A 16,613-nucleotide genomic window follows, 5' to 3' on the forward strand; every position below is an offset into this window, starting at 1 on the left:
CTAAATAAGGTACTTGAGACAATGGAGGGTTAGGTGACTTGTCCAGGGTCACAAAGAGTGGCACTGGGATCGAACCTGCAACCTCAGGGTGCTAAGGCAGCAGCTCTAAACATTAGGCCATTTCTAATACATACAGCAAGATAATTTTCAAAGAGCACGTCAGAAAATATTTTTAAATAAAAAGAAAAAATTATCTTACCCCCTTTTACTAAGCCACGGTAGAGGTTTCCACCATGGACCGGAGCGCTACATGCCCCAACTCTCATAATGGGTTGTCTCAAATTCCTCTGAATAATAGTGTGGGGCTCATATGTGCTGCTGCCAGACCAAATCTGACACATTTTCCAGGGTACCTGAGGGCTACTGGTCTCCATCAGTTTGGTCTCATCAGCTAATATCTTGCCTGCTGCCACCTGGAATGTCATCTCCCAATCTAGAGGCCAGGATTGCTTAAGCGCTAGATGGCTTGCTCTAACACTCTGCATAGAATTGGACCTGTTGTTTCTTCTATAGGACCACTGTATAGTAGTGCTCTAGAAATAAGTACCTGTACTTGTGGTCATTGCTTCAGCTGTCTCAAGCCATAACTCCCCTTTCAACCTATAAGCCTCACTTTTATGATGTAAAATAACAACAAAACATGAAGGGGACTTCTGATCTATTCCCTGCCAGAGACAACTGTTTCAATCACTTACTTATGCTCCCTTCCAGCCTCCCTAGAAAAAAAGAACATAAGAACATAAGATTTGTCCTGCTGGGTCAAACCAGTGGTCCATCGTGCCCAGCAGTCCGCTCACACAGCGGACCTTAGGTCAAAAACCAGTGCCCTGAGTTTAACCTTACCTGCGTACGTTCTGGTTCAGCAGGAATTTGTCTAACTTCGTCTTGAATTCCTGGAGGGTGTTTTCCCCTATAACAGCCTCCGGAAGAGTGTTCCAGTTTTCTATCACTCTCTGGATGAAGAAGAACTTCCTTACGTTTGTACGGAATCTATCGCCTTTTAATTTAAAAAGTGCTCTCTCGGTCTTTATCTACTAAGTCCATCCCCTTCATTATCTTGAATGTTTCGATCATGACTGACTCAGAAATGATAGAGGAAATCAAACAAGAATGCAAGACGGGCAATGTAATAATATTGGGAGACTTCAATTTCCCGAGGATAGACTGGAAACTAGGAACCTCCAACTGCGGCAAGGAGGCCAAGTTCCTGGAAGCGCTAGAAGATTGCTTCCTGGAACAAATGGTAAAAGAGCCGGCAAGAGACAACGCCACCCTGGACTTGGTACTAAATGGCCTCACGGGTCCGACAAAAGAAGTAGAAGTTACGGTACCGCTGGGGACGAGCGATCACAATGTGATCAGCTTTAAGCTTGACATCGGGAATAGAAAACGTGCCAAAACCTTAACCAAAACCTTAAACTTTAAAAAGGGTAAATACGATCGCATGAGAGCCATGGTGAAACAACGACTCAAGAAAAAGGTGGACAAACTTGAAACGGTAGACCAGGCATGGTCCCTACTGAAAAATACTATCACAGAAGCACAAAATCTCCACATTCCGAGGATCTTCAAAGAGGGGAGAACAAAAGGTAAGGGAGAACCGGCATGGCTTACAAGAAAGGTGAGGGAAGCCATAAAAGAAAAGAAGGACTCTTTTAAAAAATGGAAACACATGAAAAAAACCGAAGCATGGAAAAAACATAAAGATGATCAGAAGAAATGTCACAAGGCGGTGAGGGATGCCAAAAAGGACTATGAGGAAAAAATAGCACAAGAGGCCAAAACTTCAAGCCCTTCTTTAGATACGTGAAAGGGAAAAAACCCGCAAAAGAGGCGGTGGGACCCCTGGACGACCAGGGAAGAAAAGGGTACATCAAGGAAGATAAACAAATTGCAGACAAACTAAATTCCTTCTTTGCGTCCGTCTTTACGGAGGAGGATACCGCAAAAATACCAGAAGCAGTGAAAGTGTTTAGTGGAGTAGTAGAAGACAGCCTCACCACAGTTGAAGTGGAGTTGGACCAGATATACTACCAGATCGACAAACTTAAATGTGACAAATCCCCTGGACCGGATGGAATTCACCCGAGAGTCTTAAAGGAATTGAAGGTTGAAATCGGAGAGTTATTGCAAAAACTTGCCAATCTGACAATCAGAACTGGACAGATACCAGATGATTGGAAGATAGCGAACGTCACGCCAATTTTCAAAAAAGGATCGAGAGGAGAACCGGGCAACTACAGACCTGTGAGCCTTATGTCTGTCCCTGGAAAGATGGTTGAAGCACTGATCAAGGATAGCATAGTCCGGCACCTAGATACACACGACTTTCTGAAACCCAGTCAACATGGGTTCAGGAAAGGGAAATCATGTTTAACGAATTTACTTCAATTTTTTGAGACCGTGAACAAGCAAATTGATAGTAGAATGCCAGTGGACATAATATATTTGGACTTCCAGAAAGCATTCGACAAAGTTCCACATGAAAGACTTCTCAGGAAACTACAAAGCCATGGAATAGAGGGAGATATACAAAGGTGGATAGGCAAATGGCTGGAAAACAGAAAGCAGAGAGTGGGCATAAATGGGAAGTTCTCAAACTGGGAGAAAGTGACTAGTGGTGTGCCCCAGGGCTCGGTACTTGGGCCGATCCTATTTAATATTTATATCAATGACCTGGAAGACGGAATATCCAGTGAGATCATTAAGTTTGCAGACGACACAAAGCTATGCCGGGCAATCAGATCGCAGGAGGATAGCGAGGAACTCCAGAGCGACTTGTATCAGTTAGAGAAATGGGCAGAGCAATGGCAGATGAAGTTCAACGTGGAGAAATGCAAAGTAATGCATTTAGGTAGCAAGAATAAGGAACACGAGTATAGAATGTCAGGCGCAACTCTGGGTAAGAGCGAACAAGAAAAGGACCTGGGTGTACTGATAGATAGGACCCTGAAGCCATCGGCACAATGCGCGGCAGCGGCAAAGAAAGCAAACAGAATGTTAGGCAAGATAAAGAAAGGAATCACGAGTAGATCGAAGAAAGTCATAATGCCGCTTTATAGAGCAATTGTCAGACCACAATTGGAATACTGTGTCCAACATTGGTCTCCCAACCTAAAGAAGGATATAAAACTGCTGGAGAGGGTGCAGAGACGAGCAACGAAGCTAATAAGAGATATGGAGAACTTGGAATATGAGGAACGACTCAAGAAACTGGGACTGTTCTCCCTTGAGAAGAGGAGGCTGCGAGGGGACATGATCGAGACGTTCAAAATGCTGAAAGGCATCGATAAAACAGAGCAGGAAAATAAATTATTTACATTGTCCAACGCGACACGGACAAGAGGACATGATTTGAAGCTAAGGGGGGACAAGTCCAGGACAAATGTCAGGAAGTTCTGCTTCACGCAGCGAGTGGTGGATGCCTGGAATGCTCTCCCAAAGGAGGTTATTAAGGAATCCACTGTGCTAGGATTCAAAGGCAAATTAGATGCACATCTCCTTACGAGAGGCATAGAGGGATATGGGTGACTAAAACTACATCAGGTGTATACCTGACTGGGCCTCCGCGTGTGCGGATCGCCGGACTCGATGGACCATGGGTCTGATCCGAAGATGGCAGTTCTTATGTTCTGTCCCCTCTCAGTCTCCTCTTTTCAAGGGAGAAGAGGCCCAGTTTCTCTAATCTCTCATTGTACGGCAACTCCTCCAATCCCTTAACCATTTTAGTCGCTCTTCTCTGGATCCTTTCGAGTAATACAGTGGAGGCGTACCATGGCCCAGTACAGCGGCATGATAACCTTCTTCGATCTGTTTGTGATCCCCCTCTTAATCATTCCTAGCATTCTGTTCGCCCTTTTTGCTGCTGCTGTGGACAGCTTCATTGACTTGTTGACCGGTACTCCCAAGTCTCTTTCCTGGGGGTCTCTCCGAGTACTGCACCGAACATCATGTATTAGTGTACAAGATTTTTGTTACCGACATGCATCACCTTACACTTATCTACGTTAAACCCCATTTGCCATGTCACAGCCCATTTCTTAAGCGTGTTTATGTCACGTTGCAGGTCTTCGCAATCCTTCTGTGTCTTCACTACTCTGAATAACTTCATATCGTCTGCAAATTTAATCACCTCGCTCGTTGTACCAATTTCCAAGTCGTTTATAAATATGTTGAAGAGCACAGGTCCAAGCATCTAACAATGCAGCATACCACTTGTGACGCTTTTCCAGTCTGAATATTGTCCATTTACCCCCACTCTCTGTTTCCTATCTGCCAACCAGTTTTAATTCACATATTTCACCCTCGATTCCATGGCTTGCAATTTTTCAAAGTAGTCGTTCATGCAGGACCTTGTCGAACGCCTTCTGAAAATCCAGATATACAATGCCGACTAGGTCACTCTTGTCTATCTGCCTGTTTACTCCCTCGAAGAAGTGCAGCAAGTTCGTCAAGTAAGATCTTCCTTTGCTGAAGCCGTGTTGGCTGGTCCTCATCAGATTGTGCCCGTCAAGGTGATCAATGATGCGATCCTTTATCAGCGCTTCTACCATCTTTCCCAGTACCGAGGTCAGACTCACCGGTCTGTAGTTTCCTGGATCTCCCCTCGAACCTTTCTTGAAGTTCGGCATAACATTCGCCACTTTTCAGTCTTCCGGAATCCTTCCTGATTTGATCGACAGATTGGTTATTAGTTGGACGAGTTCAGCTATAACCCCTTTCAGTTCCTTGATTATCCTCGGATGGATGCCATCCAGTCCCAGGGATTTATCATTTTTAAGCCTATCAATCTGCCTGCATACCTCTTCTAGAATGACCATCAACCCTGTCAGTTTACCATCTTCGTTTCCTGCGTATAGCCTGTCAGCTTCTGGTATGTTGTGTATATCCTCTTCAGTAAATACAGATGCAAAAAAAGTGTTCAGTTTGTTGACGATGGCTTTGGCCTCCTTTAGCATTCCCTTTATTCCATGGTCATCCAATGGCTCCACCGCTTCCTTCACGGGTCGTTTCCCCTTAATATATTGAAAGAACGGCTTGAACATAAGAACATAAGAGATGCCGCTGCTGGGTCAGTCCAGTGGTCCATCGTGTCCAGCAATCCGCTCACGCGGCGGCCCTTTCGGTCAAAGACCAGTGCCCTAATTGAGACTAGCCTTACCAACGTACGACCTTGTTCAGTAGGAACTTGTCTAACTTTGTCTTGAATCCCTGGAGATTGTTTTCTTCTATGATAGCCTCCGGGAGAGCGTTCCCATGAGAGCCCACCCGATCCTGTAGTGCTTCAAAGCGCAAGAGCTCCCCATCCTCCTGGATCACATGCTCCAACCGCTGCCCAAAGTTTTTAAATTGCAGCATCAGAGGAGGTATGTAGGGACAGGGGAGACTGAGACAGCCATACCCAACTTCTGGGTCGGGGATGGACTGGAGAGAGTGAGTCCAAAACCTGGACAAACTCCCTCCAGTCCAGGAAATTATCTGGACATCCAGTCCTCTAAAAAGAGAGTTTGTCAAGGTTTCAGACTCACTCTCTCCAGTCCAGCCCCCACCTTAAAAAGAGGACTTGTCCGGGTAAATCTGGATTAGAGAATGACACGGTGGCTGTTACCCGCGGGTAACCTGCTGAAACAGTGGGAGAAAAAAATTGTCATCGCCACGAGTACGGGGACAAGGCCATTCATCACTCCATGGAGCGGTGAATGACCTTGTCTCCACAGTTATGAGAGCGAATTTGCGTGGTCACCGATCGGGCATGCATCTTCCTTCCTTCCACTCACCTTATCGTGGCGATTTTCTGGGGGTTTTCTGTCTCCCAGCTTCCCGAGCCAGCTTTCGTCTAGTCGCGTGTGGCTGCTGAAACTCTCCTCTAACGTAACTTCCTGTTTCCAGTTGTGTCGGGGGGAGAGGTTTCGACGGCTGATGGAGGCCGGCTCGGGCAGTTAGGAGACAAGGAGGAGCCAGAGGGTTGCCGCATTAAGGTGAAGAGAAGGGAGGGAATGTTCAGTATTTCTGGTTGTCGGGGGGGGGGAGGTTTTGGCGGCCGCACGTGACTTCATGGGGGCTGGCTCGGGCAGCTGGGAGATGAAGAGGAGCCGGAGGGTCGCAGCAGTAAGGTGAGGGGAAGAGAGGGAGTGTTCAGCACCTCCTTTGTCAAAGGGGGTCTACCTTTGGAGTGTGCCCCCTTATCTGTGTCTTAAATAAGTCTTAAAATGACTTATGTACTATGATAGACGAAGGATTGTGAGTAGTAAGGCCAGGGCTTTAAAAATATGCTTTCTTGCCAGTACACAGAATAAAGATGAAAAAAAGGGATTATAGTGTTTGATTGGTTTTTCTTGCTGAATGAGTGTCTTGGCTTCTTTATGTGTGCTATCTTTGGAGTATGGTAAGTTTGATGAGAATGTAAGTGGGTCGAAGTCTCTCTTGCTTCTGGCCCAGCAGGAGAGGCACCCCTTACACTTGATCCAGGGTTTATTTGTGCGAGTCCTACAGATGATGACTAGTTTTCTGCCTGGAGACTGTCATCTTTTACCTGGTACTGCACATGACCTTTAGTATTGTGCTATGAGAGAATACTCAATTTCACACTATGACTGTTCCTGCCTACTACTTGGTTGTCTGTGCACTAGCATAGAAATCAACAGATTTCTAAAGACCTTTAGAGCACTCAGATTTTCCCTCATCGCTAAGGGGTTAATTACAACATGATTATTCTTATAAGTATCAGGAACGTTGAGCATATCAGGTACCTCTAGGTAAGACAAGATCAAAAGTAACATAGTAGATGACAACAGATAAAGGACCTGCATGATCCATCCATCTACCCAACAAGGAAGTCAGAGCCGCACCTGCAACTCGTTAATGATCAAATACTGGCACCATAAACAGAGCAGTCAGCAATTTTCCAGAATGCCAAGCACATATAGGTGGTTATTTTTGCTGCAATATTGGAAGAGTTCATCATTTTGGCTGCAGTATATTCACATTTGTTGTCAATACTTGATTAAACCAACACTAATCGATGTTACTAACTGACAACATTTTACTTGGTATCAACCTTATGTTGTCTAACCCTCCCCCTTTGAAATACTCAAATTATATTATAAGTTGGATGAGACAATTTGCCCCAATATGCTGTGATATAAAATATGAATATTTGACCTTGCAATTTTCAGGACACAGACAGTAGGTATCTACCCTGCAGTAGTCTTACTTTCCAACTACTGGAGTTGCTTTAATTTACTGTTAGAAATCTGTTGTATTCCTAGATCAGCTGTTGTAATGCTTTTCTTTTAATATATTTGACTTCCTTATTTGTCAATTAGCTCTTAGATCCTATTATCTTGTGAACTTTAGCTATTTTCAAGAAGGTTTTAGCTCTATTTCCTACCACTTGAACATCTCTCGAATTTAGTTCCTCTTCTCCTATCTCCTGCAGCATAGCCCCCTCCCCTCATTCCAGGACAAAATGCTTCTAATATTGGTCTTACCCTTGTAAATTAAGCTTTAAAAATCAGTGTGGAGAAAAGTAGATACATGTAAGGCAACATCTGCCCCCTTGATTGCTCAGGGTTGAATGTAGTACTAGATCCCCCAGGCAACACAATAGAGTCCTTTGGCTGCTTTCCTCCTCACTGACTTTTACAGCTTAGGCTCTAGAGATAAGGCAGATTATTAGAAACTATCTTATTTCCCCTATATATAGGCCGCGGCCTATACATGGGTTTTACAAACCCTGTGTATGGGGCACGGCCTAGTTAATTGGGGCGGCCTATCTACATATTTAAAATCATCCCCCCCACCTCTGGTACCTTTTTCAATCATACCTATTTCAAAACCCCCTCACTGGACGGCGGACAGCTCGAATCTCCAGTGGTGCAGGGAAATTGCAATTTCTTATGCATCCAGCCTGGTCGTGCACCGCTTGCTGAATGGCTGACGTCAGTTCTCACAAGTCCCGTGAGAAATGACGTCAGCCATTCAGCAAGCGGTGCGGGGCCAGGCTGGATGCCGAAGAGATTGCAACTGCCCCCGAACCGCTGGAGATTCGAGCCGTTTGCCGTCCAGCGAGAGGGTTTTGAAAAAGGTACCGGGGGGATGATTGGAAAAGGCAGCTGGCAGGTAATGTACCGGTAAGATAAGCCATAGCTAATACCATAGGGTGGCTTATATTCAGTTTTAAAACAAAGGTCGCCCTTTCCTGCAGCCTATACAGGGAGGCGGCCTGCCTATATGCGGGGAAATATGGTATTTGTTCTGGGATGGAAATCCCATATTAGGGAAGGGAGAGAGAGGGGAGCTGAACTCAAAGTATATGACTCAGGGGGAAAGAGAGACATAGAGAACCATAGGGAGCAACACTGCCTTCGGATCTCTGTGCAGCAAGTGCAGATTTCTCAAATGAGGGGAATTCTATAACACATATTTGTGCAGAATTCCTCCAGAAGTAATTTTAAGCACTTCTTACTCATCTAGGGTAGTTACACAAAGCAGAAGACTTGGTGCAAAGCAAGAATAAATGTGGAGAAAAATGAAGTTGATAAGAATTAAACACAGTATGTAGCTGGAAATTCTGTTCACTGTATTCTCAAATTTAAAAAAATATATATATACGTTCAAAAAGAAAGTAGAAAATAGAATATATTTTCTTACTTCTCTGCCTCTCTATCCAATCCTGTCAGAGGGGAGAAAAAAAGCTCTTCTGCAGCTACACTATTAATAAAATATAAAAAGTGATATTTCCTGTAATTCCCTGGCTGCCATTTTCACCTTCCAGAAATCATTACACATGTTAATACCTTACCCCATCAACAGGAGACTTCCCAGCAGTAAATATCACTCTAACAAAGCGTTTGTTCACCACCTCCAGCCTCTCTACCTGGTACAAAGTGAAATAAAGCAAATAGATTTGTTATGAAGAAAAGGTAAAACCTGAAAAAATCAGTTAACATAACATAGTAACATAGTAGATGACGGCAGATAAAGACCCGAATGGTTGATCCAGTCTGCCCAACCTGATTCAATTTAAATTTTTTCTTCTTCGCTATTTCTGGGCAAGAAATCTAAAGCTCTACCCGGTACTGTGCTTGGGTTCCAACTGCCGAAATCTCTGTTAAAACCTACTCCATCCCATCTACACCCTCCCAGCCATTGAAGCCCTCTCCATCCTTCCCCAAACAGCCATATACAGACACAGACTGTGCAAGTCTGCCCAGTACTGGCCTTAGTTCAATATTTAATATTATTTTCTGATTCTAGATCCTCTGTGTTCATCCCATGCTTCTTTGAATTCAGTCAACATTTTTCTCTCCACCACCTCTCTCGGGAGCGCATTCCAGGCATCCACCACCCTCTCCGTAAAGTAGAATTTCCTAACATTTCTCTTGAATATACCACCCCTCAACCTCAAATTATGTCCTCTAGTTTTACCATTTTCCTTTCTCTGGAAAAGATTTTGTTCTACATCCCTTCAAGTATTTGAACATCTGAATCAGTTGGAGTCATTATAGCTCTAGTGGCTGGTATGATCACAAGATAACTAAAGATGAAATTGTGGAATATAGAATTTGCAAAAAAAATAAATAAATAAAAATAAATAATAATAATTGCCATTCAAAATCAATGGACATGTAAAATATAATACTATTCACATTAAAAAGACAAGGTTCAAAACAATGCATTCATGAATTCAGACATCCCCTCCAAACAGGACTAATGAATAACAGAATAAGAATAATCATCGCCTTAAGTTGAGGTCCTTATCAATATTTTGTTTCACATATAACAAATTGGAAAAAGCAGAATACTTAAGTGCTTTCCATAAGAACATAAGAATAGTCTTACTGGGTCAGACCAAGGGTCCATCAAGCCCAGTAGCCCGTTTTCACGGTGGCCAATCCAGATCACTAGTACCTGGCTAAAACCCAAGAAGTAGCTACAGTGGCTTCCCCTATGTCTTTCTAAATAACAGACTATGGACTTTTCCTCCAGAAACTTGTTCAACCCTAACTAACAGCTCTACTCATTTTCTCAAATGCATATACCATATATACTTGAATATAAACCGAGGTAACCTTTTTCCCCCCAAAAAGGAGGAAAAAAGGTTGACTTGAACAGAAACCAGGGGTTAATATTCAAGTGCCCTGCAAGGCTCTGTACCCAGCTCCCCTCCCTTCCTGCCCTGTATTTTGTCCCCCCTCCCTCCCTGCCAGGTTCTGTACCCTGTCACACTCCCTTCCTGCACCCTGTCCCCCCTACCTCCCTCCCTGCCCTGTCCCCTCTCCCTCCTTCCCTCCCAATGCCTTGTAGGCCTCCACTGGGCCTTCCGTAAGACCTGGTAGTCCAGCGGTAGGCCAGGATAGGAGGGATCCCACCCGCTTCCTGACCTGGCTGTTAAAATTTTTACCTCCCTCGTCCCCCTGGCATATCTATAAAATCCCCGGTTGTCCAGTGGTGAACCGGAACAGGAGCGGTCTTCCCGTGCTCCTGCCCTGTGCAGAGCCACTAGTGATTGGCTGCCATAAGAACTTGTGGGCCTCACGAGAACTCACAGCAGCCAATTACTAGCTGCTCTGCATGGGGCAGGAGTGCGGAAAGACTGCTCCAGCTCCAGTTCACCGCTGGACTATTGGAGATTTTATAGGTATGCCAGAGGGGCGAGGGACGTAAAAGTTTTAACAATCGGCCAAGACAGGTGGGTAGGATCCCTCCCATCCCAGTCCACCGCTGGTCCACTGAGGATTTTAACAGTATGCAGGGAAGGCGGGAGGGAGGTAAAAGTTATAAAAGGAGGTGGGTGAAGTCCCAGCCCACTGCTGGACTACCAGGTCTTATGGCAGGCACTGCAGAGGCCTGCAACATGTCCAGGAGGGGAGCAGGGGGTTGCTGACCCGAATATAAGCCAAGGCACCCATTTTTGGGCCATTTTTTACTACTAGTATAAATTATTTCTATAGCGCCACCAGACCCCAAAATCTTGGCTTATATTCAAGAATATATGGTAATCCCCCCCCCAATTTTTTTTTACAAAATGATCACAAGATGACATCTCAATGCTTTATTAAAGAAACAATTAAAAAAATTTTTATTTTTTTTTTGCATTAGGCATGTAGGATGTTTTTCAAATAGATTTCAAAGTTGATGAATATAATCCAGTTCAGGAAATCCAGTTCATACAATTTTATATTCTAATGACAGGTTCCTATGACCTCACGACAATGCAGAAACTCTAGAGATAGTATCATTTATGTTTTGCTAAAAACACAACTACATGAGAGTCAATGGATGTGGTGAACAGGGCAGGATGTGTTTCTGTTGAACTCTAGCGACTCAGGCCCCATCCACTTCCAACAGACCGCTTAATCAGCAATTCGATGACTATAAACCTTTTAAATATTCATGCACAAATTTGTTTTGAATTCTGACTCCAGCATGAGTATGAAGCCTAGCTGGAAAGAAAAAGAAAGAAAGATCCAAAAATGAGGACTTTGTTTCCAGAGAACATCACTGCGTTTACCTCGGCAGTAGTGGTAAGTAGCACCTTGTACAGTTATCGGGGCAGATCTCAAATTTAGAAACACTACTTGAAGAAACCGACCAATGTAAGGATGAGCTGGAGACCCATGTAGTCGCAGTAGAGGAGGTGGCTGCATCGACATCAACGGAGGAATAGCCCAGCAGGAGCAGTTTAAAGTACAAGCTGAGAAAATTGAAAACCTCAAAATTGAGACAACCTCAAGTTTGTTGGTCACCCGGAGTCCATTCCTAAGGCCACCCTCATCTCCATGCTGGAGCAATGGCTGCTTAAATAGTTGTCTCTTCTGGATGGAATGGCTCCCCTGAAATTGGAGTAAGCACATCGGCTTGGGAGGCAATTCAATGAACCTTGGGTAACCATCATAAAAAAAACACAATTATGTCCATAAAGCAGTGCTTTTGAAGAAGTATGAAAGTTTGCAAATGAATAAAGACTTTAAAAAAAAAAAAAAGAAGAAATATAAATTGAAACGGGATCATTTATGCTTTGAAGAGGAACCTAAAAAGATTTTTCAAGACTTTTCAGCAGTGCTCTTGGACAAAAGATGCTTGTTTTCACCTATTTGTGCCTAACTATATGAACGAAAAGTCAGATTCATGCTCTTATAACAAGCGGTCTTCAAAATCTTCGTACTGGGGAGTTGGCTCATGTTGGAAAATGCACAAGTAGCTAAAAACTTCATTAATACATTGCAAGTAGAGTTATCATCATCTAGCACTTAACTTTGTGGAGCTGCTCGTACCCTGGATGGCAGTGCTGGAATAGTAACTTTTAATGTCTGCTTCTTGTATGAGTCTCATAAGATGAGGGGTGAAAGGTGTGCAATTGAGGCATAACAGTATGGCTTTGGAATTAGGAGATTATTATAAAGGAAGAAAAGGAAAAATTTTTTTTTTTTTAATAAATATTTTTTATTCTTTTTAAATTCTTACATCAAGTGAAATACATGTATTACATTCAATTATGAAAAAACACTTGAAATTATTAATAAATGTTCTTACAGTGTAAATTAAAGAAACCCTTTATCAGAATTTTATATCATATTAATATTACAATAGTTTTCCCTCCCTTCCCCCTCTATATGTTTTATACATGTGTTATGATATCTGATCAATAGAATAATTTGTCAATGGTCCCCATATTTTATTAAATTTTTTTATATAACCTTGTTGTAATGCCATTGCTTTTTCCATTTTATATATATGACAAATTGAATTCCACCAAAAAGTGTAATTTAGTTTAGTGTAATCTTTCCAGTTCTGAGTAATTTGCTGTATGGCGACCCCTGTTAAAATTAATAAAAGTTTATTATTGTTAGCTGAAATCGGACTCTGTGTTCTCATTGCTGTTCCAAATAATATTGTATCATATGATAGTCCAACATGATTTTCTAATAAATTATTAATTTGGGGCCAAATTAATTTCCAAAAGGAATTAATGCAGGGACAAAAGAATAGTAAATGGTCCAATGTCCCCACTTCTATCTTACAATGCCAGCATCTATTAGATCTACTACTATCTAATTTTTGTAATCTCGTAGGGGTCCATAAAACTCTATGTAATAAAAACAACCATGTTTGACTCATAGATGCTGATCTTGTAGTATGTATTCTCCAGGACCAAAATTTTTGCCAATAGGTTGGGTTCCCTGAATGGAAAACATTGAATAATCAATATAGTTTAAAGTTCTTATGTTTTCAAGCAGACTTCCTAGGGCATCAAGCCGCATTGTGGTATAAATTAATATCTGGATATTTGAATAAAAACCAAAAAAATGGTCTAAGAGATATTTGGAGCATTGAGATTAAGCATCAAATTAATGCATCTCAATGGCCACTAATTTGGTCTTGGAGAATGAGATGTACAGTGTCAGCATCTATGAGACAAACTTGGTTCTTTTTATTACATAGAGCTTTTTGGACCCCTACACGTTTGCAAAAATTAGACAGTTCTAAGTCCAATAAATGCTGGCACTGTAATCTGGAACCAGGGACTTTAGATCACTTACTATATCATTGTCCCTACATTAAAAGTTTTTGGAATTCAATTTGGCCACAAATTAATAAATTGATGGAAAATCATATAGCAATATCATATGATACAGTATTATTTGGAATGATGATGAGAAAAAAAAGTCAAATTTCACCAGAAAATAACAAGCTTTTATTAATTATGACAGGGGTTGCCATTCAGCATATAACTAATAATTGGAAGAATTATAATAACCTAAATTATACATTTTGGTGGAATACAATATGTCATATATTTAAAATGGAAAGAACAATAGCAATACAAAGAGGGACATATACTAAATTCATAAAAATATGGGGGCCAATGACAAAATATTGCAATGAATAATTAGTAGGATTTTCTTCTTCTTTTCTTCTTTTAAATATCTTCTTTGTGACACACATAGAGGGGGGCAATGAAAATAATTTTACATAATAAAATATAATATGATTTACAATATGTAATGTATGATTGAAAAGTAATAGAAGGGTGGGGGGAGGGAGGGGGGATAAAATACATTTAGAATATAATGTATTAGATATATAAGTGATATTGTGTATTTATCAAATGTACTTTAATATTTTGTACACTTTATGTAAAAATTGAAAATAAAAAATAATATATAAAAAAAAAAAAAAAAAAAAATTTTTGCCATTGAGATGGAGAAATTATCTGTCCTAACTCAATACTCCAAATGTCCCTAAGTCCTGATCTCTTTTTTTTTGTTTAAAAATTCGTTTATATTCTTATACCATTTTGTGGCTTGGTGTCCTAGAAAATCCGCTTGAAAACAAAGGATTGGTAAACTATATTGAGTATTAAGATTCTTCCATTCAGGGAACCCTTCCTGAATGGCCTGCTTCAATTGCATCCATTTAAAATATTGTGTTTTATCTAATCCAAATTTTTGTTGCAATTGTGAAAAACTAAGCAGTGATCCATTTACTATTACATCTTTTAAAGTACGTATACCTGCTTTTATCCATTGTTTCCATACTATTTTAAATCCACCAATTTTGATCCTGGAGTTTACCCATATAGATTGATTTAAAGATTTAGCCAATGGATCTGTTGATAAATTGCTTATAAATCTTAATGTTTTCCATATATCTATTAGAATTCTATGATCTTTATATCTCCTAGGCATTGTTATACTAATAAAATGTTCTGGATGTAAAGGGAACATGAGGTGCCATTCTAAATATAACCAGTCGGGTACATTTTCCATGAGATCTGGGAGGATCCAATACATTCCCTGTCTTAAAATATAGGCTTGATGGTACCTATAGAAATTTGGAAAATTTACCCCTCCCTCCTTGATTGTTTTTTGTAATGATGCTAAAGCGATTCTTGGTCTTTTCCCAAACCAAACAAATTTTATTAATATATTGTTTAATTTTTTATAAAATGACCCCTGAAAAAATATTGGAATCATACTCATTTGATAACAAACCACAGGTAAAATCATCATTTTAATTGTTTGGATTCTTCCCCACCAAGAAAGATGTAAAGAATTCCATTGCTCGCACATTTCTGTTATTTTCTTTAATAAAAGTTTTTCATTCTCTTTTACTGTGTCATCAATTGTATTTTTTATAAGAATACCTAAATATTTTAGTCCTTCCTCTTTCCATTTAAATGAATATAAATCAAATAATCCTTTGGTGCAATGGATATTAATTGGAAGAACTTCAGATTTTTCCCAATTGATTTTATATCCAGAAAACTTTCCAAACTTTTCTATTAAGTTAAGTAGATATGGAATGGTGTCTTCTGGTTCTCTTAAATATAATAAAATATCATCTGCATACGCAGATAATTTAAATTCCCAATTAGAAAATGTGATTCCCTTTATTCCCTTAGTTTGATTTATTGCAATTAATAAGGGTTCTAGAACGATATCAAAAAGTAAGGGAGATAAAGGACAACCTTGTCTAACTCCTCTTAGCAAGTTAAATTTATCAGATAAGTTATTGTTTATATTTAATCTTGCTCCAGGGGAGCTATATAATGTTTGAATCATTTTAATAAAACCAGGTCCTATACCAAACCATTGTAGAGCTTGATACATAAACTTCCATTCTACTCTATCAAATGCTTTTTCTGCATCTAATGATATTAGAAAAGCTGGATCATTCAAATTTTTTGCTAAATTTAGAGAATGAAATGCTAATCTAGTGTTATGTGAAGAGTGTCTTTTAGCAACAAATCCTGTTTGGTGTATATCAATAATAAAAGGAAGAGCTTTTGCTAATCTTATAGCTAGCACTTTAGCAATTAATTTAGCATCTACATTCATCAAAGATATAGGCCTATAATTTGTTATCAATGTCGGATCCCTGTTTGGTTTTGGTAAGACAATTATAACAGAATCAGCCATAGTTCCTGATATATTTCCATTATTTATTTGATATTGATATAAATTTAATAGATAATGTAATAAAATATTTTGAAATGTTTTGTAAAATTCAACAGTATATCCATCTCCACCTGGAGCGGACCCAACTCTAAGAGCTTTCAATGCTGATTCTATTTCTTTTAAAGATATATGTTCTTCTAAACTTCCTTTTATATGATCCGGAATATTTGGTCCTATAAATGACTTTAAAAATTCTATACCATCTTGTTCTTTATTTTCATAAGTATCAGAAGTATATAAATCCTTATAAAAATCAAGAAATTGTTTTATAATATCTTCATTGCTAGTGTGTGTATTGCCCCGTTTATCCTTAATTGCAATAATCTTAGATTTATTTTTTTTTGCTTTAATAAAATTTGCTAATAATCTTCCAGTTTTATTTGGATTTCCATAATACTGTACTTGCCGACAGAACATATCTTTCCTTACAAATTGAGAAGAAATCTCATTATATTTAACTTTTGTTTTTAATAATTTCTGCAATGTATCATGTTCCCATTTAGTAATTAATTTTTGTTCTAATAATTTAATTTCTTGTTCCAATTGTATAAATTGTTTTTTAAGTTGTTTTTTCATATATGCAGAGTATGATATGATATTTCCTCTCATTGTTGCTTTATAAGCGTCCCATAAAGTTTCAATGTTTAT

The 16,613-nt window shown here is 40.0% G+C and overlaps 1 protein-coding gene across 3 annotated transcripts in view; it reads right to left on the reverse strand.

Moving 5' to 3' along the window:
- Positions 1–16,613, reverse strand: part of AFG3L2 (AFG3 like matrix AAA peptidase subunit 2) — a 101,189-nt gene that overhangs the window by 66,726 nt on the left and 17,850 nt on the right. For all 3 annotated transcript variants that reach the window (XM_033934115.1, XM_033934114.1, XM_033934113.1), the window contains exon 6: positions 8,804–8,878. In XM_033934115.1, coding sequence (XP_033790006.1) covers positions 8,804–8,878 — 75 coding nt within the window. The remainder of the gene's footprint in view (positions 1–8,803; positions 8,879–16,613) is intronic.

The sequence above is a fragment of the Geotrypetes seraphini genome, chromosome 2 (genome assembly GCF_902459505.1).
Source record: "Geotrypetes seraphini chromosome 2, aGeoSer1.1, whole genome shotgun sequence".
In the NCBI taxonomy this organism is placed as follows: domain Eukaryota; kingdom Metazoa; phylum Chordata; class Amphibia; order Gymnophiona; family Dermophiidae; genus Geotrypetes; species Geotrypetes seraphini.